This window comes from Prosopis cineraria, unplaced genomic scaffold (genome assembly GCF_029017545.1).
Source record: "Prosopis cineraria cultivar Desert tree isolate PC_DT_omini unplaced genomic scaffold, ASM2901754v1 PC9, whole genome shotgun sequence".
NCBI lineage: Eukaryota > Viridiplantae > Streptophyta > Magnoliopsida > Fabales > Fabaceae > Prosopis > Prosopis cineraria.
In genome coordinates this window covers 25,773,752-25,798,864 of record NW_026555340.1, presented here as the reverse complement: position 1 = coordinate 25,798,864, position 25,113 = coordinate 25,773,752, and the positions used below count along the sequence as shown (strand labels likewise).

General features: G+C 33.2%; 2 protein-coding genes across 3 annotated transcripts; both read left to right on the top strand.

Annotated features, from left to right (window-relative positions):
* The first annotated feature begins 1,218 nt into the window (after positions 1–1,218).
* On the top strand, positions 1,219–4,067 carry LOC129320097 (probable protein phosphatase 2C 27). The gene is made up of 4 exons (XM_054965283.1): positions 1,219–1,345; positions 2,011–2,202; positions 3,015–3,226; positions 3,420–4,067. Exons 2-4 carry the CDS (start codon positions 2,035–2,037, stop codon positions 3,946–3,948), a joined length of 909 nt encoding a protein of 302 aa, XP_054821258.1. The 5' UTR covers positions 1,219–1,345; positions 2,011–2,034; the 3' UTR covers positions 3,949–4,067.
* A 2,813-nt stretch (positions 4,068–6,880) lies between these two features.
* Positions 6,881–21,278, top strand: LOC129320095 (ubiquitin-like domain-containing protein CIP73). 2 transcript variants are annotated; one of them, XM_054965277.1, is made up of 16 exons: positions 6,881–7,016; positions 13,736–13,880; positions 14,305–14,422; positions 15,641–15,715; positions 16,611–16,729; positions 16,854–16,925; positions 17,364–17,528; positions 17,688–17,757; positions 17,848–18,020; positions 18,198–18,362; positions 18,435–18,506; positions 18,585–18,714; positions 18,795–19,202; positions 19,827–20,233; positions 20,514–20,576; positions 21,034–21,278. In XM_054965277.1, exons 2-16 carry the CDS (start codon positions 13,758–13,760, stop codon positions 21,040–21,042), a joined length of 2,169 nt encoding a protein of 722 aa, XP_054821252.1. In that variant the 5' UTR covers positions 6,881–7,016; positions 13,736–13,757; the 3' UTR covers positions 21,043–21,278. The 2 variants fall into 2 exon arrangements, with proteins under 2 accessions (XP_054821252.1, XP_054821253.1); XM_054965278.1 differs by lacking the exon at positions 6,881–7,016 and adding an exon at positions 7,097–7,120.
* The last annotated feature ends 3,835 nt before the right edge of the window (positions 21,279–25,113 follow it).

Here is a 25,113-nt window from a genome sequence, read left to right as displayed (position 1 = left end):
CGGACCCACTTATTAAACAGGTAAATTGTTGAATTAATATATTAATTGGTTCAATGAAATGTTTTTTCATAGCTGGTATGACTATGCTTTGATTATGATGTTGATAATTAATCACTAAAATAGTACTTTATTTTTTGAGGATTCTATGTTAAAAAATGTGAGGTTTTTTTACTACTTCAATGTGTAATTAATGTATTTCTTTATAAAAGCACTCCCAATAAATAAATTATTTTATATTTATTTTAAAGTAAAATATCATATTAAATAGAGATAATATAAAATATAGTGTTAATTTAAAAGCAATTAATTACTTTTTTTGATGGTCATATTTAATTAAAAATGTCTTACATTTTTTAATGGAGGGAATAAGGTAAACTTAATTAACTTTGTGTTTATTAAAAGATACCAGTTATATCCTTAAAATCATTCTAAAATATGTAACTTTTCAATCTTCTTGTTATTTTTTGTAATTAACAATCATATTAAATTATTATTTAGGAATTTAAATTATAATATATAGATAAGGAGTAATCTGAAAAAAATAATTACTAATTTTAACTTTATCCTATATTCAGGATTAAGAAGATTTTTAAAATTTGCCCTACATTGACATATTGATGAGCGATAATTCAGGAAAGAAGAAAAAAATGAAGGCGATTTGGACAATGCATTCAAATTTTTTGAAAAAATTAATCACCTGATTCTCATAGTTTTAACCTAATTATAACTCAATCTTTAAACTTTAACTTATTATAATTTAGTTTTGAAGTTTTGACTTGATTGTAAATTAATTCCTAAATTTATCTCTTGTAATTTAATTCTTGAAATTTTAACTTTTAAATATTGATCCATATATTTTAAAAAATAAAATTATAAAAAAATATTTTAAAATTTTAATATTTATAAATATTAAAAGGGTTTAGTAATTTAAGATATTAGTAATACATTTAAAAATATTTTTAATCTTTATAATTTTATTTTTTAAAATACAATAATCGATATTTAAGATGTTAAAATTTTAGGGACTAAATTATAAAAGATAAAATTTAAAAATTAATTTACAATTAAGTTAAAATTTTAAAAATTAAGTTATAATGAATTAAAATTTAAAAACTGATTATAATTAAATTAAAATTATAAAAATTAAATAATTAATTTTTTTAAATTTTTTTGAGGTATGAACGCGTGACTGTAAATTACAAAATTGTGGAAAGTGGAATGTGAGGGAGGTGTGTGTATGATCTCAGCGCCGTCTCGTAACATTGCATATTAAACCATCTGCGCTTTTGCGGGGCTTGACCATGAGGTGAAAATCTCTCCCCGAGCCCTGCAGTGAAGCGCCAAGGTAAAGCTTCTCGCTCTCTCTCCAATCCGTTGCCCACTTTCACTCCACCTCGCTGCGATACCGCTGTCTGTTTTTGTTCAGGATATCTTTTCTTTTCCTTCTAGGTAGCCATTAAGTTTTTCGGTACTTTGGCCTTTGACTGCTTGCTTCGCGATTGATTTCTCGTGTAACCCCTTCATATATGCCCTATATGGGCTATCAATTATCATTCTGCTTGAGTTTTGCTGGTGGTTGGCTTGTTTGAATTGTCTTCTTCCGATTAAGGGTTTAGGTATTGTAATTGAGTTTTCTGCTTTCACTTTTAATTTGGTATTAGTTAATCAGCATCGGTGGTCGCACCAACTCTTTTTTTTTTTTTTCAATATATAGATCAATGCATGCTAAGTAAATGTGTTATATTTGCAAGTTCGTGCAATTTTATTTATTCGTTTTTCCGTGAATTTGGTCACTTCAATTGTAATAGATGTTCAAAAGGACGGGAATACTACAAACAATGTTGAAAAGATGTTCAGAACTTAATTGAAAAACCATAGACCACAAAGCTAACAACTTTCGGACAGACATTGGTTGTTGGATGTGTTATTGATTCTTAATGATGGCATAATTTGTTGGTGTTCTTTATAATTATACCTTTCCTGAGATGATTGATACAAACTGATTTTCAGCTGGAAAGCATAAGTGAGGACACAATGATTGCAGAACAGAACCAGGTGAACTTTCTCCCTCCTCTGCGATCTGGAGAGTGGTCATATATCGGAGCTCGCCCTTATATGGAAGATACTCACATCTGCATTGGAGACTTGGGAGAGAAGTTTGGTTATGATGTAGTCAGCGAGGAAGTTGTTTCCTTTTATGGGGTAAGCCATCTAACCTATGTTATGGTCATGAACTTCAATTTTAACTCTTCTGCTAATGTCCTGGTTTTGATAGCATACATATACGTTTCAACAATCCTTTATCTATCACTAAATATGGGACTGGCAAGCAAAAACAGATTTCTTGCTTGAATTATGACATGTGAAGGACTTTTTAAGTAATCAATAATGGAGTATTGTGTTGTCAAACGGTATCTTCATGTTAAATTTTTATCAAGAAGAAATGTTTAATGTGTGATCAGTGACCTTAAATTTAGTGTTAGGTTGAAAGCTACTGAATGTTCTTGACTTCTTATCCAATGCTATTAGAAATTTATAATCTCTGGAGTTGTAGTTGCACAGCCATTCTTAAGTATGGAGTGATGAAATGATTTGTGCCTGTTTCATAATATCAATATACGTAAGGAAGCTTTATGAAGTAAATTACTATATTTTTCCCTGAAAGATTATTAAATTGTCAATTTGGTTTTCCAAAGTGTAACTCTCTCTCAATTTAGTCCCTTGATAATTAATTTTCCAATTATTTTCCTTCATTATAGGACAAAATTGACAAGTTCCACCTGTGCTTTTAAAAGATGGAGGGATGAAAATGTGAGAAAACATTATCAGGGTACTAAATTAAGAGCACCAAATTAAGGAGTTAGTCCATGCTTCTGGAATGGAAACGATTAATTTATTTTATATAGCAGCTTTTACAAGGATGTAAAATGAAGAATGTTCAACTTAAATGAAGGAGGATATGCATTCGTTTATTGAGATTTCAGCATGTAAATTGAAAATGGTTTGATGCACAGGTATTTGACGGACATGGAGGGAAGAGTGCTGCAGTGTTTGTCCGCGATCAGCTTCCAAGAGTTATTATTGAGGATGCTGATTTTCCTGTGGAACTAGAGAAGGTGGTCACTAGGTCATTTTTACGGACAGATGCTGAATTTGCAGAGACATGCTCTCTTGGGTCTTCCTTGTCTTCTGGTACGACTGCATTAACTGCGATTATTTTTGGGAGGTAAGCACCTGTCTCCATTCTTCTTGCCCTCTCAAAACACGGCGTAAATTTCCATCCCATGTTTGTGGACTGTGCTTACATGATATAAAAGCAAAGGGACAGGTGTCCAATGATATAATATTATATTGTCTAACTGTTGTAACTAGATTTTTAATATCGGGGTTTTGAATACGTAGATCGTTGTTTTGTACAGCTCTTTGCTTGTGGCCAATGCTGGAGACTGCAGGGCTGTTTTGTCCAGACGTGGAAGGGCAATAGAAATGTCCAAAGATCATAAGCCATTATGCATGAAAGAGAGGAAGAGAGTTGAGTCCCTCGGAGGATTCATCCGTGACGGTTATCTGAATGGCCAGTTAGGTGTCACACGGGCGATAGGCGACTGGGATCTCGAGGGCTTGAAGGAAATGAGCGAAAGAGGAGGACCCTTGACTGCTGAGCCAGAACTCAAACGAATCACACTGACCAAAGAAGATGAGTTTTTGATAATTGGAAGTGATGGAATCTGGGATGTTTTCAGCAACCAAAATGCTGTAGATTTTGCAAGGAGGAGGCTTCGAGAACACAATGATGTGAGACTATGCTGTAAAGAGATGGTGGAGGAAGCCATAAACAGAGATTCAACAGATAATTTAACAGTTGTGATTGTGTGTTTTCACTCAGAACCACCACCACCACTGGTGGTTGAGAGGTCGAGAGTCAGAAGAAGCATATCTGCTGAGTGACTTCAGAATCTCAAGTCCTCCTTAGGAGGATAGAATATCTTTTTGGTCTGTGATATAGCTGATATATATATATATATATTTTGGAGATGTGAATGTGTAAAACTATGTTGTGGAGGTTACTAACGATGAGAAAACGAATCGGCAGGATAAGAATAAAAAAATTTTTAAAGTTAAGGGATACATAATTAAATTTAAAAATATTTGTAAAATTTTTGTGTAGAGTTCAAAGATAAAAATCACTCCTAATCCTGTAATAAATGCTTCCCACAAATTCTGCCTCTGATTTATAAAAAGATCTTTGAATTATTTAAAAAGATAACTAGTCCAAAAAGAGATAGAAATGAAAGGTTTGAATGTAGTAACGTCCGTTCATTCAGTTGAGGTGAAGTTGACCTGAACAGCAGTTCCATGGATGGGTGGGGTAGCACGGGTATGGACAGGCTTGAGTGGACGACAATTTGGAGGACAGCCTCTCTACATTTACGTTATTGCGCTGGTTTTTAATAAAATCCCTCAATATATATGCGTTTGTATGTGCTCGTACGTGCTTTTCTAGCTAGCCACCACTGTCTCCATCACCCGCACGCACGCAAATGTCTAAAAAGCTGACAAACGGCTAAAGGGTTCGAATGCTCCAAAAAGAAAAGCTGGTTTGAAGGCTATGTCCACGAGCCCAAAGCATGGAAGCTTTTGCGAAGAGTGCAGAACATGCAGACCATCAAGATTCAAGAGTCTCTTCCTCCTCCAGTGCCATCACTTGTGCCTACTCAAAATGTGCACACAAACCCAATCTCACACTCATAATTAGAGCTATACAAAAGTTTTCTAATTCAATGTGATCCGTTTCAACTAAAGACAAACTTGATCCTATCCGATCTAAATAAAAGTTAGTCTTTCAGAATAAAAAAGACTATACTCTTTCTTCGGGTTGTATTAAATAAGAGACTAAACATATGGATCACTTAGTTCGGTCTAGTCCTATAAATTTATTTAATATAATTATAATTAATGTATTAATTATTATTACAATAAGTTAATTTATAATAATAATTAATATTTTTTGTATTTTAAACTTGTGAAGTTATGGATATGAAGCAAAATTATAGCATTGACCAACCTCAGCCTTTTCCTTTTATTATTGAAATTTGTTGTTGGCTTGATGTAATGAACTTTAGATATATTGAATGTTGTTTAATATTGTTGAAGGTTGTTTAATTTCAATAATTTGTGTTGTAACCGAAATACTTTTTTTTGTTGTTGGAGATTGTTGTAAATTTATAACTGCTATTGTTGTGCTAAATTTTATATGACTATAAGTAATTTTATTATGTTAATTGAGTTTATTATGTTGAAATAAATTGCTACCTCTTATGTATGAAAAAGAAAAAGAAAGTGACATACTGGACAAGACCAAGACTAGTCTCCTAGTTCTACCGGACTAGTCTAGTCCTGTTTGGCTTCGGGTTATACTGAGACGAGACTAGATCACGAGTTGCTTAACTCAGTCTTTTTCATAAAAAGGACCAGATTTCAAGTTAAACCAAAGTCCTGAGGTTAGTCCTTTGTGCAACCCTACTCATAATTATTAATTTATTGCTCACTCCGTCAAAAAATATAAGACATTTTTTAAGAAGTTGGATATTAAAAAATATAAGATATTTTTAATCTTTCAAAGTGTAATCATTGTTTTTTTTCAAAAGTGTCCCTATTAATGAATAAATTTATATTTATTGTAGGGTATTTAATACTTCAGAATTGGTTTGGTTTTTAATACTCCACTTGGTCCTTTGATATACTTCTTCATTAAAAAATGTAAGATATTTTTTGAGAAATTCTATGTTAAAAAATGTGAGGTTTTTTTTTTACTGTTTCAATGTATAATTAATATATTTTTTTATAAAAGCATTCTTAATAAATAGATCATTTTATATTTATTTTAAAGTAAAATATCATATTAAATAGAGATAATATGAAAATATGGTCTTAGTTTAAAGATAATTAATTACTTTCTTTGATAGTGATATTTAATTAAAAATATTTTATATTTTTGAATAGAGGGAGTAAGGTAAACTTAATTAACTTTGTGTTTATTAAAAGATACTAGTTATACCCTTAAAATTATTCTAAAATATGTAACTTTTCAATCTTGTTGTTATTTTTTGTAATTAATAACCATATTGAATTATTATTTAGGAATTTAAATTAAAATAAATAGATAAAGAGTACTATGAAAAAAAATAATTACTAATGTTAATTTTATCCTGTATTTAGGATTAAGAAGATTTTTAAAATTTGCCCTATATTAACATATTGATGAGCGATAATTCAGGAAAGAAGAAAAAAAATGATGGCGATTTGGGCAAATGCATTAAAATTTTTTGAGAAAATTAATTATTTAATTCTTGTAGTTTTGACCTAGTTGTAATTCAATTTTTAAACTTTGACTCATTATAACTCAGTTCCTGAAATTTTAATTCGATTGTAAATCAGTCCTTGAACTTTGCCTCTTACAATTTAATCCTTGAAATTTCAATTTATTAGATATTGATTCCTATATTTTAAAAAATAAAATTATAAAAATTAAAAATATTTTAAAATTTTAATATATAAATATTAAAATAGCTTAATAATTTAAGATATTAGTAATAAATTTTAAAATATTTTTAATTTTTATAATTTTATTTTTTAAAATATAGGGACCAATATTTAAGAGGTTAAAATTTTGAAAACTAAATTGTAAGAGATAAAGTTTAGGAATTGATTTACAACTGAGTCAAAATTTTAGGAACTAAGTTACGAGTTGAAATTTAAAAATTAAGTTATAATTAGATTAAAATTATAAAGATTAAATAATTAATTTTTTTTTTTTTTTTTTGAGGTATGAGTGTGTGACTGTGAATTACAAAATTGTGGAAAGTGGAATGTGAGGGAGGTTTCTGTATAATCTTAGCGTCGTCCGGTAACATTGCATATTAAAACCGTCTGCGCTTTTGCGGGGCTTGATGCGCCCATTCCCTTTGGACCCTCAGGTGAAAATCTCTCCACGAGCCCTGCAGTGAAGCGCCAAGGTAAAGCTTCTCGCTCTCTCTCCAATCCGTTGCCCACTTTCACTCCACCTCGCTGCGATACCGCTGTCTGTTTTTGTTCAGGATATCTTTTCTTTTCCTTCTAGGTAGCCATTAAGTTTTTCGGTACTTTGGCCTTTGACTGCTTGCTTCGCGATTGATTTTCGTGTAACCCTTGATATATGCCCTATATGGGCTATCAATTATCATTCTGCTTGAGTTTTGCTGGTGGTTAGCTTGTTTGAATTGTCTTCTTCCGATTAAGGGTTTAGGTATTGTAATTGAGTTTTCTGCTTTCACTTTTAATTTGGTATTAGTTAATCAGCATCGGTGGTTGCACCAACTTTTTTCTTTTTTTAAATATATAGATCAATGCATGCTGAGTAAATGTGTTATATTTACAAGTTCGTGCAATTTTATTTATTCGATTTTCTGTGAATTTGGTCACTTCAATTGTAATAGATGTTCAAGAGGACGGGAATACTACAAACAATGTTGAAAAGATGTTCAGAACTTAATTGAAAAACCATAGGCCACATTTGCTGATAGACGCAGAGTACACACTAAAAATTCTTCCATACAATGTTTAGAAACATGTAAACATTACAATGGAATATAAAGAGAAATCTAATTGATTAATTTGTATTGTAGTTACTTGCTTGCCTTTGTTCGGCCTGAAAGTCTTCGCCTGTTTAATTGCAGCCTCTTATTATTGCACCATAGACTTGAACACTAGCAAAACAAGACAGTGAATGCTGTGTTTTGTCGAATTATGGTCTTTTCTTGTGGCTGGTGTCAGTTACTTTGGCATTCTGGGTTGTCGGTAACCATTAATTACACAAACAGGAAGAGATGCTTACCAGGGTTTTATTAATGCTGTCAACATAAGATATTTTGAGAGTGTAAATGAGCCAAAGTTGTTATTTGGGGTCTTGTTCCAAATCATACATAGTTCCTATAACAGTATCCCTTTTGTGAACTTTGGGAATGCATAATCATTTTTTGCTTTCTTTGTTTGGGGCTAAGCGTACTTTTGGGTTTCATCTCAAGATTCTGTTTATGTTGCATTCTATTGCTTGCATTTTCATTTGAAGCAATTAAGATTTAATTTGTTGCGGTTTTCTTTTGGCCATTATATCATTATGAGAGTTTTCAGTGCCAAAAATATTCTCATATGATAGACCAAAGCATACATATAGAAGGGAGGAGATTTGATAAAATCACTTCAAATTTGCCCTAATAACTAAGAAAGATAATCACAAATATTTTGATTTTAAAATCCCTTTAAATGTGTAAAATATCTCTAATAAAATAAATGTTCTAACAATAAATCCTATTACGGCCAGGTAAAGTGGCAATGGGCCTAGGTTAAGTTGGCCCACTTCCAATGCTCCCCCTCAAGCTGGCGAAAAGATGTTGATCATTCCCAGCTTGCCCATTAGTTTATCAAACTTGTTTCGCACAAGAGGCTTGGTTATCACATCTACAACTTGCTTTCCTGATTGAATGTAGGAGAGATCTATGACTTTAGCTTCTATTTTCTCTTTAATGAAATGGCTAGCAATTTTCACATGTTTTGTACGATCATGTTGAACTGGATTGTTGGCAATCTTCAAGGCAGCCATGTTGTTACACCACATTTTAATTGGAGTATGTGGTTCTATGTTGAGCTCTTTGAGTAATTGTACAACCCATATACCTTCACAAATTCCAAGGGCTAAGGTGGTAAGGCCTTATATTCACATTCTACTGAGCTTTTGGATACAACTGGTTGTTTCTTACTTCTCTAAACCACAAGATTACCACACACAAAGGTGCAATACCATGTAATAGAGTGCCTATTGCGAATGGAACCTCCCAATCAGCATCATTATAAACTTCTACATTTGTTTCATTTTTAGTGTCGGGTGTTCTCTTGTTTTCACCTGTGTAGATTTCTACACTCTTTCTGTCTCCTTTAGAAAAGAATAATCCCTTCCTTGGAGTTGTCTTGAGGTATCTGAGAATACGATAGATAGCTTTCATATAGTCCTTCTATGATTGCTGGCAAATTGACTTACAACCCTAACAGCAAAGGACATATCTGGTTGGGTATGAGATAAATAAATTAACTTTCCTACCAATTTTTTGGTACCTCTCCTTATTGATTGATTTCCCATCAGGTTTTACTTTCAGGTTGCAATTAAGCTCCATTGGAGTATCTGTAGGTCTAGAACCCATCATATTAGTCTTCTTAAGAAGGTCCAGCGTGTATTTTCTTTGTGACATTGATGCCCTTAGATGACCGAGCTACCTCAAACACAAGAAAATACCTAAGATAGCCGAGATCTTTAACCTCGTATTGGGTAGCAAGTTTCTTATTCATTTGTCAAGTTCTTTAGTGTCAATACCTGTTGGCACAATATCATCTACATAGACAATTAGTAGAACAATTTTTTGACCAGACCTCTTTACAAATAAAGCATGATTTGCTTGGCACTGGTTATAACCAAATCCTTTGACAACACATGTGAATTTTTCAAACCAAGCTCTAGGTTATTGCTTCAGTCTATACAAGGACTTACGCAACTTGCGGATTTTGTTTGCATTCTTGGGTCCTCTCAAACCCATGGGTGTTTCCATGTACACTTCCTCTTCCAAGTCTTCATTTCGGAAGGCATCCTTAACATGTAGTTGATGTAGTGGCCAATCTAAATTTGTGGCTAGAGTTAGCAAAACATTAATAGTGTTAAACTGAGCCACAGGTGCAAATGTCTCTTGATAGTCAATGCCATAGGTTTGGGTAAAACCTTTAGCAGCTAGCGATACTTTATATTTATTTAAACTCCCATTCAAGTTGTACTTCTTAGTAAAGACCCATTTACTGCCTACAACTGACTTCCCATGGGACATGTCAACAAGTTGTACTTCTAAGAGCAATAGGCCACTGAAAATCTTCAGGATTAACCTCAAGTTGTGAATTATGACTTTGCCTTGGAACATCAATGGAACCTTCGGTGTGTGTGAGCTGTCCAGGCTGATTTTCCCTTGTTTCATCCATAATAGAGTCAAACACAGATTCGTGAGAGTTAGTAGAAGGCTGTTCTTGACTGGTATGGTGATCACATGGGGTTTCAGCTTCAGAAGTTGGTGCAATAAGGTCAGGATTAGGTACTCTGATGTCAGGACTTGCACAAACAGGTTTACAATTGGGCTTGATAGGGCTGTCAAGTGATGTGTAAGGTCTGATATTAGTGATGCAAGTGGATTGATTACTTAAGTGGTCAGTTGTAGTGGCATAAATTAACCATTCAATATCATTCGCCCCCTGAATGGGTAATTTGGGATAGAATGGTAGTATTTCAACAAATTTAACGTTCATAGTGACATAGAGCTTCCTTTTTTTCAGGAGAGTAACATTTGTACCCCTTTTTTGTCGAGGAATAATCCAAGAAGAGGTATTTAATAGATCTAGAATCAAGTTTCACGACCTCATCATTAAACACAAAAGCCGTGCACCCAAAGACTTGTTTTGGAAGAGAATTAATAAGATATGATTGAGGATAAGACTCTAAAAAACTTTGGAGAGGAGTTCTGAACTTGAGGACTTTTGATGGCGTACGATTGATGAGATAGGCAGTGGTAAGAACAGCATCTCCCTAAAACTTATTGGGTACATTGCTACTAAATAAAAGAGATCTAGCCACCTCCAAGAGATGTCTATTTTTTCTCTCAGCTACTCCATTTTGTTGGAGTGTATGGACACAAGAAATTTGATGGTGTATCCCTTTTTCAGTAAGAAAGGTTCAAAAATTTGTTTTCAATTGCCCAGTTCCATTGTCACTATGAAGTATTTTACTAGAAGTCTGAAATTCATTTTTAACAAAATTAAAATTTTTTTAAAGAGAGCAACAACTTCAAACTTGCCTTTCATTAAAAACAGCCACATAAGAGGAGTATGATCATCGATAAAAGTAACAAACTACTTAGTTTTAGAGTGAGTTTCGATTTTAAAGGGACCCCACACATCACTGTGTACAAGAGTGAAAGGTTTAGTAGGCGTATAATTAAAAATAGGATAAGGATTGCAAGTTTGTTTAGCAAACTGACAAATATCACAATACAAATTGACTTTATTCATTGAGTTTGGAAACAAAATTTTCATATAGTCAAAACTAGGGTGACATAATTGAAAATGCCATAACAAGTGTCTTCTTGAGACATAACAGCTGAAGCACAAACAAGATTGGAAACAGAACTAGAATTGGCTAAAAGACCTTTATCTTCTAGGTAGTAAAGTCCATTGTGTTCCTTAGCATTGCCAATCATCTTCTCCAAGGCTAAATCTTGAAAAACACATTGAAACTTGTCAAAGATAGCAAGGCAATTTAATTGACAGGCCATGCACTTAATGGACAGCAAATTACACTGAATATCAAGTACATATAACACATTCCTCAACACAATAGACTCTGAAAGAACAACAATTCTAGACCCCATAACTTGTGCCTAATTATTATTAGCTACTTGCACACGGATGTGCTCAGAATAAGGACTAAACTCAAGAAATAACTATTGGAATCCAATAATGTGATTCGTAGCACCAGAATCAACAACCCAAATATTTTTACATCCAGTAATAGCACTAAGGCAGTAGATAGAGTTGTACCTACATGATCCAATGTAACTGAGGGAGAGTTTCTCACTTGGTTTTTCTTGAGCACACCTTTCTAAGATTTGTTTGAGCACAACAAGTTCTTCATTGTTTAGTGAATTTCCTTCACTAGCAATTTGACTAATTGCAAAACCTTTGCTATCACCTTTATTCTTTTGCTTCAGGTGGGTAGGTTTACGATGGATTTGCCAACAAGTCTCTCGAGTGTGACCATTCTTGTTGCAATGATCACAACGAAGAAACTTCTTATCTTTTAAATCTCCCCCTTGATTGCTTCGGCCACCATAGCTGAGGATTCAGTAGTTGGTAAAGGAGCAGAAGAAGGAAGTTGAACAAGAGCCTTGTGGCTTCCCTCATATTTTATCATATTAAATGCTTTATCGAGTGAAGGAAGAGGTTTCATACCCATTATTGGACTTTTGAGATCCTCAAACAAATCATGAAGACTGAGAAGAAATTCGTAGCATCTTTCACATTCAACTACCTTTTTGTAATGCACCTCGTCAGTATGACATGACCATTGATGAACCTCATATAGTTCTATATGCAGCCACAACCACATCAAGGAAGTGTAATATGATGTGATTGATTTCTCCTTTGCGTTAGTTTAAAGAGCCGTTTTGCTTGAAAAATAGATGCAATGTTTTCTTGAACAAAGTTGGTTTGCCTACTAATTCCCAAATTTCCTGAGCAGTTTTGCCAAGTGAGTAGTTCTCACTGCATTGTTCATGGGGTGAACTAACCAGGTCATGACCATGTTGTTTTCTGAACCATGCTTTATATTTAGGATTACCAATCTTTGGTGCCTTCGGATGTCCAGTCAAGTAATGCTCCTTGTTATGCCCTTGCACAAACATCAACACATTTTTGGACCATTTCAAGTAATTATTTTCATTGAGTCGATGGGGATGATAAGTTAAGAGGAGGAGTCCATATGCGAATTCCCAAAAGAACTCGCACCAATCCCTCCTTAATTCACAGTCTTGCTTGAGCCTCCACCTTGCGCCTAGGAGTTTGGCAAAATTTCTCCATTGGTGGTGAAAGCTCTAGGACCGGTTAGCACTGCCCTATACGACATAGGAGGCATTGCTCTAATACCATGAGAGTTTGCAGTGCCAAAAGTGTTCTCATACGATAGACTGAATCATACATATAGAAGGGAGGAGATTTGATAAAATCGCATCAAATCTGCCTTAATAACTAAGAAAGATAATGACAAATATTCTGATTCTAGAATCCCTATAAATCTGTAAAATATCTCTAATAAAATAAATGTGCTAATAGTAAATCCCATTAGGCTAGGTAAAGTGGTAATGGGCCTAGGTTAAGTTGGCCCACTTCCAACACATTAAAATCACCAATTTCATACAGGTGCAATAAAAATCTCCATATTTCTACATTATGGCTTTATTTTCTCAATGATTTAAGTTAGTTTGCACGCTTTTATCATTATTTTTTTTAAAGTCTTTGTAGGCTATGCAAGGAGGAGAAGGGGTGATTAAGGAATTAAACCCACCATACATCAAGATCCCCCACCTGAGCCTTGGCTCTTGGGCTTCTTGCTAAAAATTCTTCCTAAATGAAAGTGGATTTAAATTTGTATTTGGGATACTCTGCACACAAACTAGGCTTAAAATAAACGCATTGAACCCTTGTTCGGCTGGAGATCTTAGGTGTCCTTTCAAGTTAGCTTATTGTAATTTATTTGTGCATTGTATACACTAATATCAAGTGGTGATAACTGTTTTTCTATCCATTCTAGTATGTAATATGCATTTAGACTGAATATCGATGTTGCATTTTATTTCATGTATACTGTATATGAGGTTGATGATCCAGGATTTCAGCTTTGTTTAAAATATTTTCAAAGGCTTGGTTCATCGTAAGGTTCTTTTATAGTTTTGTTGAAGTTTGGAATCTACAGAGCATGCTAAATTTTGAGTTTTGTGTTGTGTACTTTTTCAAGTGGGAGCATACTGAATCTACAGAAAACCGTGTCATGGAATGGAAGAAAAAGTACTAGTAAGGGACCACCAAGAGTTTCTGATATTTTCCCCTCCTTTCTCAGGTATCACTGTGGTCAGTGAGGAATGGCAAGTAACGGTGCCGAAAAGATCCCTATCAATAATGATACTGAAGGTTCAGAAGCCACCATTGAGATAAAGATTAAAACATTGGACTCACAGATTTATACTCTCAAAGTGGATAAACAGGTGGCTATACATCTTCACCCGTTATGAATTTCTTTAGCATGCTTGTTGTAGTCTTGCACTTTGCTTCCCCTTCCGTAGAAGGTAATATGTTTTCAGTGGTCAGAAAAATGAATTTATTCAGAGATTCAAATTTATGAACTCTTGCTGAAGAATTTTGCATTTCTAGAACGTTAACCATTCATGTGTTATTTAGTCAATTAAGGTTTGTACTTGAACCCTTCATATTGTTAATTTTCCTCCATTTTAGTAGTTTTTCATTTTAAGTTGCTAAACCCTAATTCTAAAAATTTGTTTTATGAATGTAAGTCTTCCGTCAATCCTATAATTTATATTAATCATCTTTAAGATGGTATCTTGCATTTTTTTTTTGAAAAATATGGCTGATAAACCATTTGACCCCACCTATGTCTTCTCTGTTATGCAGATGCCTGTTCCTGCTTTGAAGGAACAGATTGCTTCTGTAACTGGAGTGTTGTCAGAGCGGCAGCGCTTAATTTGCCGAGGAAAAGTTCTAAAGGATGATCAACTCCTTTCTGCCTACCGTATCCCTTCTGTTTTCCTATCTTCTTTGTGTTAAAGGAATTTAAAAAGAAAGACAGTATGATATCATGTTGATTGTTGACAATGTAATTGTAAAAATATGGAGTTTTCTTTCTCAGACCTTACCTTGCTATTTCCATGGTATGCATGTCATGCATAAGGTCATCTCAAATTCAGTAGCCTATATATTGAACCATTTTTGTGATTGTACGCTTGCAATAATCTGTTTGGTATTCTTGGTGAATACCTGGTTTGTTCTCCCACTTTGGTGGAGTCTCATATGTTTTAAGGGATCTGGAAGGAATTAAGTGACCAAAATATTGTGTCAGTGTCTAGTTTATGATGTTCTCTCTTGTATGTGGCCGGGGCTGAATGCTTGCTTGTTCAAGGGTGTTTTCTTCCCCTTAGATGGGTTATTAACCAGTTTTATGGGCTTCTGATAAAATTTGCAGATTGAAAACTTTTCAGAGGGCTTCTTTCTTACTAGATCTGGGATTCATATATGCTCTATCTTTGTGGTTCTTTATCAATGTTAATCTAAGGAATTATGAGATCAACTCTATTTGTATTTATGTCTTGGAACATAAGCAGCATGGAAAAATTGGTTCTGACACCAAAATTCTATGGTATATTAGATAATTTCTCCTCCCCCTCCTTTCCTCCTTTCATTTAATGCTGTTATAGCATATTGTGTTTGTGGTAATTATTAATTAATGGCTCATGAACTCTTTGGGGCTAGATGGCTGGTAAGGAGGGAAGGTTTTCAGGTTTTGTGCATTGTTTGCAGCTGATCATTATGCTAGAATTCAATGATAAGCTAAATTATTTAATTAGCAATGAGTTATAGTTTTAACATTACTCGTAGACGTGTTGAACATAGAACATTCCTATTTTCGGCATAACACTTCTCAATTATGCCACAGTAACAGTGAGAAACTTTGGGCTTTTCTTTTCCTGCAGGATGTAGATCCTTAGAAAACATTGAGCATCTTAATTTTTAACAGATGAACTAACTATGAAGCTTCCTCTCTTATGGCTCAAGTTTTGCAAATGACAATCTTGCTATTAACACTTTGGTGCTAATTGAATTCGTAAGTCATGACTTGTGATGCCTGACATTTGTCTGGCTTCCATTCACGAGTCTTCTTACTGTACTTATTCCTTGTAACCATGTGGTTATCATTCCTTCAACATTGGTTTCTTTCCTGACATGGGCATAGATGTTGAAGATGGTCATACCTTGCATCTGGTTGTGAGGCAACCTGATCTAACTGGAAGTTTGCACAATCAATCAGGTATGATTTAATAATGTAAATTATCTTTTTTTGGTTTTAATAATGTGTTAACAGCTTTTCCTTTATAGGATTCAGTATAAAGCATGGTCCTATTTTCTTTGTGGACCATATTATTTTTGGGTTTATGTTACGTGCCCATTAGCAATGATCTTTTACATCTTGATTTTGACCCTGTATTATACTTGTCATTGCTTGATAAAGGTGCAAGGTAAACTAAGGTACTAAAGGGTCTTTGAGCCTATGCAAGAAGCTCAAAGTTGAGCTTTTTCCTTAATGTAAGTAAGGTTAATGTTGTAAGAAAAAAAGTAAAAATAAGGTTGATGGCACTTAAATATTGGAAATTGGAATTTAACGTAAGAAATCGTACCTGTGTGTGTGGACATTGAGGCTTAGTTCAAGTGATAGAGACTGTTTTAATTACTTTCCAATACTTTGTTTAACTCGGTGTGACGTGTGTCACTTTTAAGGTGCAAAAGTAACATAATGGCAGAAGTAGCTCTCTCAAATTAACATCATCCAACATTGTGTAACATAACTGTTATAAGTTGGCACTAAGAAAATTAGTTAATAACCAAACCACTCATTGTTGGTAGCACACTAGTCTATATCATGTGCAGCTAGAATTGAACGAGGCAATCAGTTTTATTCTTCATAATTGATGCCAGAATTTTACTTGGTAATTATATCTTATGATTGGACCTAATTGCTAAAAGAAGAGGTTATCATTAAATTTATAATCTCATAATACATATGGGTACATTTGAAGTATTCTTTCCTGCGGTCAAAATTCTCTAGTTGGTTACAATTGTTTTGTGGCCATTTGGCTGCCCTAGAAGAAAATTTTCCTTTGTACAGGAAAGATTTCGTATTTACTGCTAACCATTTGGCGTTGCAGCATCTGATCCACTTTCAAGCACAAACAATGGTCACAGTAATCAAATAGCTCCTGGCGTTTTTATTGAAACTTTTAATGTGCCTGTTCAGGGAGATGGAGTTCCTCCAGAAGTTAATAGGGTGAGCTTATATTAGAAGAGGCAAGGGGCGTATTTGAGGCCATGGGGGGGATATTGTTAATGTTGATCCATTATTTTGTGTACCGAGCTATTGATGGCTTATCTTGTATTTTATTCCTGTACAGATCATTTCTGCTATTCTAGGATCTATTGGAATTTCAAATTTTCCAAGTGGCAGTGAAGGGATTGATGTCAGGGTAATTGCAACCTTCATCTTGTTGTCCATTTTTTGGCACCACAGCACTATGGCGTGTGCTTTTGGGATCCATGATAAATAATAAAGCCTCACTCCCTAATATACACCTGGTTTACTTGGAACTCAGCCTTAGTAAGGTCAAAGTAAGAGACATAAAGAATATGTTCAATAAAAGAGACTTTGATAAAAGACTGTGAGGGGATTGGAGGGGAAGGAAGGACAGAGACAGAATAGTTTGAAGAATATTTTCCATTTTCAAACTGTTATGTGAGTCTAGGAGATTAAGAACTTTATGATGGTTTAAAAGTATTCAGTGCTTGTGAGATCCTCTCTTCAGTTCTGTAGATATCTGGAGAACTCTACCACTTTGATGCATTTTATTCCCACCTTCTCTTGTTAATTCTGTTTTCTATCAATGTTAAAACTTGCATGGCTGAAGGGACATGATTCCCGAGGGCTTGGGAGAACATCAGGTTCAAGTGGCATATCAGATTCATTTCAGCCTCAAACTGAACAAGCTGGTTTGCGGAATTCCTCTGATAGATCACGCAATGCATTTGGACTTCCAGCAGCAGCTTCTTCTTTGGGATCATTATATCCTCCTGTATGTTTTAAGCTCTTGGTTTACTAAACTCTGATATTGTTTCTTGATTTAAGATTCTCTTTCCCTTTAACCCTCTTTAGAATGTAAAGCATATTTTTTTTCCCTTTGATGAGCAGAAAATAAGCATTTACTTAACTATTTATTTTTCTGGTTTTGAAGGTCATTCCTGATTCTTTGACAACCTTGTCTCATTACGTGAGTCATCTAAGGCATGAGTTTGAAGCCATTGGTAAGTCAGCCGTGTTGGTTTTATACAGCATGTTGGGTTCCATCTATGTGCTAGTTCCTTGAGAATAATTGCACACCTTTTTATTGGCAGTGAGAGAAGGGGGAAGTAGTATCCAAGCAGCTGAGGCTCATAGGAATGAAGCATCGATTTCTTCTTCACCTTCAGGTTCTACATCAGAAGGGCTTTTGTCACCTGCGTACTTGGCAGAAGTCTTGCATTCTACCAGACGGATGTTCACTGAACAGGCTGGCGAGTGCTTATTTGTAGGTTTTTCCTTTTTAGTGGATGTTCTGATCACTTAACTACAAAAATAGGAAAAAATGTTTTTTTTTACCTGGTTGTATTATGATTTCCTTTCCCAAGTGTCTGATTATGAGCTAAAGTTGTTTAGTTATGTTGTTCATAATAGAAAAATTTTGATTCATTGTTTAATTTTACAGCAACTTTCAACACAACTCGAGAATCAAGCTAATGTAACTGATCCCTTATTGCGGTCAAACACTCAGTCTATGGCTTGGAGGACTGGAGTTCTGTTTTATAATCTTGGCGCATTTTTACTCGAGCTTGGTCGTACAACCATGGCTTTACGTTTGGGTCAAACACCGGTAGGCTTGGTTTCCAATCCTTGTTCCTCAGATAATTAGCCTGTTGGTGCCACTAACTAACATGCTTTGCAGTCTGAAGCTGTCGCTAATGGTGGACCAGCAGTTTTTATATCCTCATCTGGTCCTAACCATATCATGGTTCAGGTTGTTCTTTTCCTATTCTTTCACACATTTGCTTGCTGTAAGGACTATCCTTTTGCTTATTGAAATGTCTGTATCCAGCCTCTTCCTTTTCAACCTGGAGCAGCCTTTGGTTCTGCCCCTGTTGGAGCTGTGCAGCCCCCCTCTGGTTTAGGTAGCGGGCTTGGTTCAAGTTTTTACCCAAGGCGTATAGATATTCAAATACGGCGAGGTGATTGTCCATGTTCTAGGCCAGTTTATTGTGCATCATGTTCTTAAGCAACTGCTTGCTAATTTTCCTTTGTTTTTTAGGTACATCAACATCCTCAGCTAATGTCAACCGAGAGGAACATGGGGATGCACAATCTGCCTCAGTACAAAGAAATCCTGTTGAAGTTTCTGTTAATCAAACAAGCTCAAGATTTCCAGAGGATTTATCTGTTGGTGGGGAGTCAGGAGTACGGATAGTGCCAATAAGAACCATGGTTGCAGCAGTACCTAGCCACTTAGGTCGCAACCCTTCGGAATCTTCTGCTAATTCTATAGGGTTTTACTATCCTGTTATTGGGAGATTTCAGCACGTACCTTCTGGAAATGGGAATAGTGAATCAGGATCTCAACCTGCCAGTCAGCATCAAGCTTCTAGTTTTCATGCTGCTCAACAGTCAACACCTGAATCCACTGGGCAAAGGCAAAGTATGGATGATCCTGCAAGAAATGGTAACATGACAATAAGCATTTCTGACATTTCAGCAACGATTCTTTCCTTGCATATCTGCAGTTTGCAGCTTGATCTTCTATCAATTTCCTGTCATCTGTTGTATGCATAGTGTGTGACCTAAAAGGACTGTTATTTGCTGTTATTGTATATTCGTATGTGATTCTCATTGATTACTGTTTTAGTACTATCACACTAAATCCTGTATCTCAGTGCAAATTTCAGTGTCCACTCATCTATATTAATGCAATTGCATCAATCATTATTATACTTTTGAAGCCATTCATCAATTATGGTTTCTCAAAGAATCCTACCTCGTCCATTTTCTAAAGCATGTGCACATCTCAAAACTCTGAATAGCAGGTACTAGTTTATTTCTTTTAGAAAGAAGACCCTTTGCGTTGTTGTGAATTTACTTTATTCCAGGTGGTAAGTGTGGTCATGCTTTAGAAGCATTGTTTCTTTCCCAGTGTAAAAGGGCTGAAGTCGATGTGTTACTGCATTCTGTAGCCATTTTAAAGAAGTTACTTTAATAACTTCTTATAGATTCCAGCAACTTATATGACTAAGTCATGATATCTTCGGCATATTTGACTTCTTTTACTGTAATTTTTCATTCCTTGCAGGATCTTCATTGACTTCTAGCTTAAGACAAGAGCCATCTAATACCCGCAGGGTGAACATTAATATTCTGACGGCTGGTGGACTTCAGAACAACCAAGAATCTGAGAGACAGATACCCAATAATGTACTTCAGTTTATAAGAGCACTCTTTCCTGGTGGTGAAATTCATGTTGAAGATTCTAGTTCACCAGGAACAGCAGCTGATCCTACCTCAGATCATGCTGGAACATCAACAGGTGCTGCTCGTGCTCCTGATTCGGAGCCCAGTGCTAGTGAGGAAGGAATATTTTTGTCTAACTTACTCCGCGAGGTCATGCCCCTCATATCACAAGCAGGGTCTGGGACACATGTAACCCCTCAAGGTGAAAACGCTTCAGACAACCAAACAACTTCTGATTCTTCCACCCAGGTGAGCATGCTTCGTTAGTTCCTTTAATTAAATATTGTCAAATACAAATGCTGTTGGCTTACTCATATGCTTCCGGACTTCTACGCTCAGTTTGGATATCTCAATGGTTAGAACCTAATTCATGTGTCGCTCGTCCAAACACCCCGCCCACCAAAAAAAAAAAAAGCCTCATGGGGGCGGGGAAAGAATGGAAAGTGGTAATGGTCATGATGGTTATTATGCTTGAATTTCTTGAAATAAATGGAAAATGACAAGAAGCTGACGAGTGGATGGTTTGCAGGGGGGGACATCACGCAGACGAAGTGATTCTGAGCCAAGCCCTCCGAATCCTAAACGCCAAAAGGTTTTCCTTCCGATTCTGAGACTGTTTGTTTTATTCAATTCTATGAACTGATTGAGTCCTTATCTCCAGCTCTTGGTTAGAAAACAGTAGAATGCCATGATAACCAAAAAAAAAAAAAAATCCAGTTTATTTAATTTTGAGATATATTTATGTTGCATTCATAGCGTAAGATATGGGATATTATGCTTATCAGTTTTGCAAGGGAATTTTCTCATCCGGTTAGTGTGTGAGTTCCGTAGTATTGCATTTATAGCATTGACTTTTGTATTCTTCTTAGTGTTGGGTCTCTGGTCTCAGTTAAATTCTGGTTCAACATTATGAAATAGATGGTTTGTCAGCGACTTTATCTGGTTGATGCAAACAGAGTAATTATCCATGTCGGGATGATTTCAACAACTGCATCTGCTGGATCTGTTTTTTCACTGACAATTTTCGTATGAATGGCTTTTTGGTGCAGATGGAGTGATACATATGATTAGAGGTAAGGTACAATCTGATTGTGGAAGATTTGGATCAAAGCAAGCAGAATTCATGGTTGAAGTCTTATTTTGTCAAATTAAAATTATGTGCTTGTCCAGATGTAGGCAATCTTTAGGAAGTTTATGTTCCTTAATTGTGACATCATCTTGTACAATATCGGGCATTGGATTTGAGCTTCTCATAATTTTCTCTGAAAGCAATGGAATGTATCATTATGCTGTTTCACATGAGTTTTCTGGGTCTCGCCGCTTGTGCGTTTAATAACTTGCTTATCCTTCAAATAATTTGGAAAATTTTAGATTGATTCAGTCTGCAAAACACACGCTCACGCACACGCTGGTTAATATTAATATTTAGTTACAAAAAGGTGTATGTGTGGAGTGTGTCAAGTTTTTTTCTAATATAAGATGTACGACTGAAAGCTTAGTGAGCATAATAATTACTTTGCAGGGACAAGGAGCTCATTTAAATTCCCACTTGCGGATTCCATCTGGTAAGTAACTACGTAGATTTGTAATAACAAACTTGTGGACAAGACTTTGCGTTTGCAATTTAAATCGTTATTTTTTTTACCATCGTAATTTAAATCGTTCGTTTAAAAGGTACGAGAATTGTATTACTATTTATTAGTATATTTAAACAATTGTTCAAACATAAGATTTTTTTTGTAGTATAGCTTATAAGCTGTTACGAGTTACTTAAAAATGAGAATGTATTATCGGAATTAACTGAACGTTAATTTCGACTAAGTTTAATGATATGTAGATCCAATGTTTCTTCTTTTTTAATTATTCTTTACGGCGCCTAATGTGTGCTGTGCAATGAAAAATCTGATTTTTGCATAGTTTTTATAATGCTTATATAATCAATATGGTAATATCACAAGTTGCAATATTCAAAAAAGAATAAATAGTACACCCATTTATCCAGTCCATATATATACACGCCACTGTATGTAAAGTTTGTTTCTGATACTGTTCATCTACAGTCATTCAAACAGTAACCATGCTCATTTTTTCTAAGAGAATCACACTCTGGCAAAAAATTTAAGATTAATAATAAATTTTATTTGAGAAAAATAAGTTTTTATTTTTATTTTAATAATAATTCATTTTATACTAATTTTTATTTATGAATAAGTTTTTTGTCAAGTTTTTTGATGTGGTTCTTTATTTTTTTTAATTCAATCTTTTTATATTAAAAGTTTATACCCATAACCAAAAAAAGAAATGTGGGGGCCAAAGTAAAAAAAATGTTTGTGAATAGGAAGCTTGTATTGGGTAAAGTTAGGGGACTTGTTATTTATCAATGTCTCTATTAAAAAATATAAAATATTTTTTAAAAAATTATATGTTTAAAAATATAATTCATTTTTAATCTTTTAAGGTGTAATTATTACTTTTTTAAAAAAATGCTTCTATTGATAATGATTTATATTTATTATAAGGTATTTAATAGCGGTGAATATGAAAAAATATAATTAGTTTGAAAGTAAGTAACTATTTTATTGGGTGATGATGCCTTATATTTTTTAATGGAGGGACTACTCATATTTTGTATATGTATATGATAATTAGTTATATAATAAAATAAAAAATTAAGTGATAAATTATAAAATATAGCATTTTATTGTTTAAATCAATCGACTTATTGGCCATTTATATAAATAAAAGAAAAATTTGATCAGTTTATATAGTTTAAGAAGGGTGGTAATCTTAATGATTATGTTTGAAATTAAAAATTTAAGATTAAAATGCATTTGTGATCAATCTTTTATTTCCCCCTAATTTAACAATGCTATCATTTAATGAAGAGCAATTAAGGAAAAATGTTACATAATTTTTTTTTTAAAATTAGTGTTTTGCTTGTAAAAAAAATAACAATAAAACATATGAAAATTTTGCATATAGTTAAACAAGGATGAAATATGTAGTAAAATTTGTCAATAGATTACAATATATCTATAATAATTTTGTGAGATAAATTAGATTTGAATTCAATGAGTGACACAAATTTTTTCACCAAGAGTCACATGTGGCACGATAACAAGCATTTAGTTTAATTGGATACCTATGGAATATTTTGTCAAATAATACTAAAAAATACCAAATCTTAAATTTTTGAAAGGGATAATGTAGGTGAAGAGTGTTTTGATAATGAAAGTTGTTTTAAATTTTTGAAGGAAAATGTATTTTAATAATTTTTAAGTATTGATATGATTCAATGGATATAACTAAGTATTCAAATACTTATTGGATAAATGAATTTAAGTATAAGATAAATCACTATTGTGCCACTTATCTTAAAATAAGTGATACTTCTTCTATTAAAAAATACAAAGTTTTTTTTAGTTTGGATGTTTAAATATATAAGGTATTTTTAAGGCCTAATATGAAATTAATGAATTTTTATAAAAATATCCTTAATAAATAAGAAACCCAACCATTTATAGCTTGAGATACTCAATTAAATAACAACAGATATAAAAAAAATTATGTTAGTTAAAAGACAGTTAACTGACTGATTATAAGTATAATTAATTATTTTAACAAAGAAAGTAAGTGTCAAACGTGCATTAAAAATGTAAATGAGGAACTCATAATAAAATTGCAAATTTAGTTTTCAGCAATAAATTTTGAACATGCTCAAGGTAATAAATTATAGACTAATTTATATATTTTTATCAATTTAGTTTCTTATACTTTCTTAAATTATTACTTTAGTTTTTTAGGTTTGGAAGCACGAATTAACTCTTAAATTAATCTAATATATAAAATATATTTTTTTGGGGCAAACGTGTAAAATATGTTGATTACCAAATATATATATATATATATATATAACAAAATGAAAATAGATTAGCCTCCAAGCAAGTTTGATGTTTATCATTAATTTATATGGTTGCCAACTTAATTTTTTTTCTATGTTAGTTAATTTAAACAGTACATTACCGAACCTCTTCAAACAATGGAGACTAAATTAATAATTAATAAATTTAAAAATTAAATTGTTATTGAGGCAAATTTAAGGAGTCGAACTAAAGTTTTATCATCCATTTTAAACATGCACTAGGTCATAGATTATAAAATAGAGCTGATCTATCATCTATATTAAATGGTTTAATGATATTTTAACATATATTTTTTTTATTTATGTATGTTCTAATCTAGCTTTTAATTTTTAAGTTATCATAACAAAGCATAAGGGTAATAATTTTTGTTTATAAAATATGTTGTTTACGTCAAGTTCTATCCCTTCTTCTCTTTTTTATTCTTTCTTTAAACAAAAAGAAGGTTAATATTTTCATGCATTGCATGAAGTATAAAAATTAATTGCATGCAATATGTTGGTAAAAAGAGTTATACGCAATACAAAGACTGTGTTGCTTTTACTTTTCAAAATTTTTAGTAATATCATTGCTATCACACAGTCAATTTATTTTTATAAAGATAAAATATTGTCTTGTTCAAGTTTTAATTTTCATTATTAATTTTAATTAGAGAGCAATAAATATAAGGGTTAATGAGTAAACAAAACCTTAAACTCTTGCTCAAAAATTGCTTTGAATGCAAAAATTTTAAAATATACTAAATAAATTTTAAATTTTTAAATTCATAACAAAATAAACCTTGATCATTAATTTTTTTTAATGCCATTACTATTCACAATGGGAATTGTAACTTTTAAAATTAAATTTATAGAAAAAAAACCCTAACATGTGTGAATAGTAATAGTGTTAAAAAATTAATGATTAGGGTTTATTTTATTATGAATTTAAAAATTTAAAATTTACTTTTTATATTTTAAGAGTTTGTGGTTTAAAATATTTTTTAATAATAGTTTAAGATTTTATTTACTTATTAATCTTAAATATAAGAAAGTACTTACTTAGCCAGCTTCGTTTTTTCACCTTCTAACTTGGCAAACTTCATTAGAAAATATGAAAACTGTGATGAATTTCATATGTCCTTATGTTAATTATATTATACTTTCAAGTAAATAAATAAATAATAAAAGTAATAATAAATAAAGTTCATCGAAATATCAACAACAACAA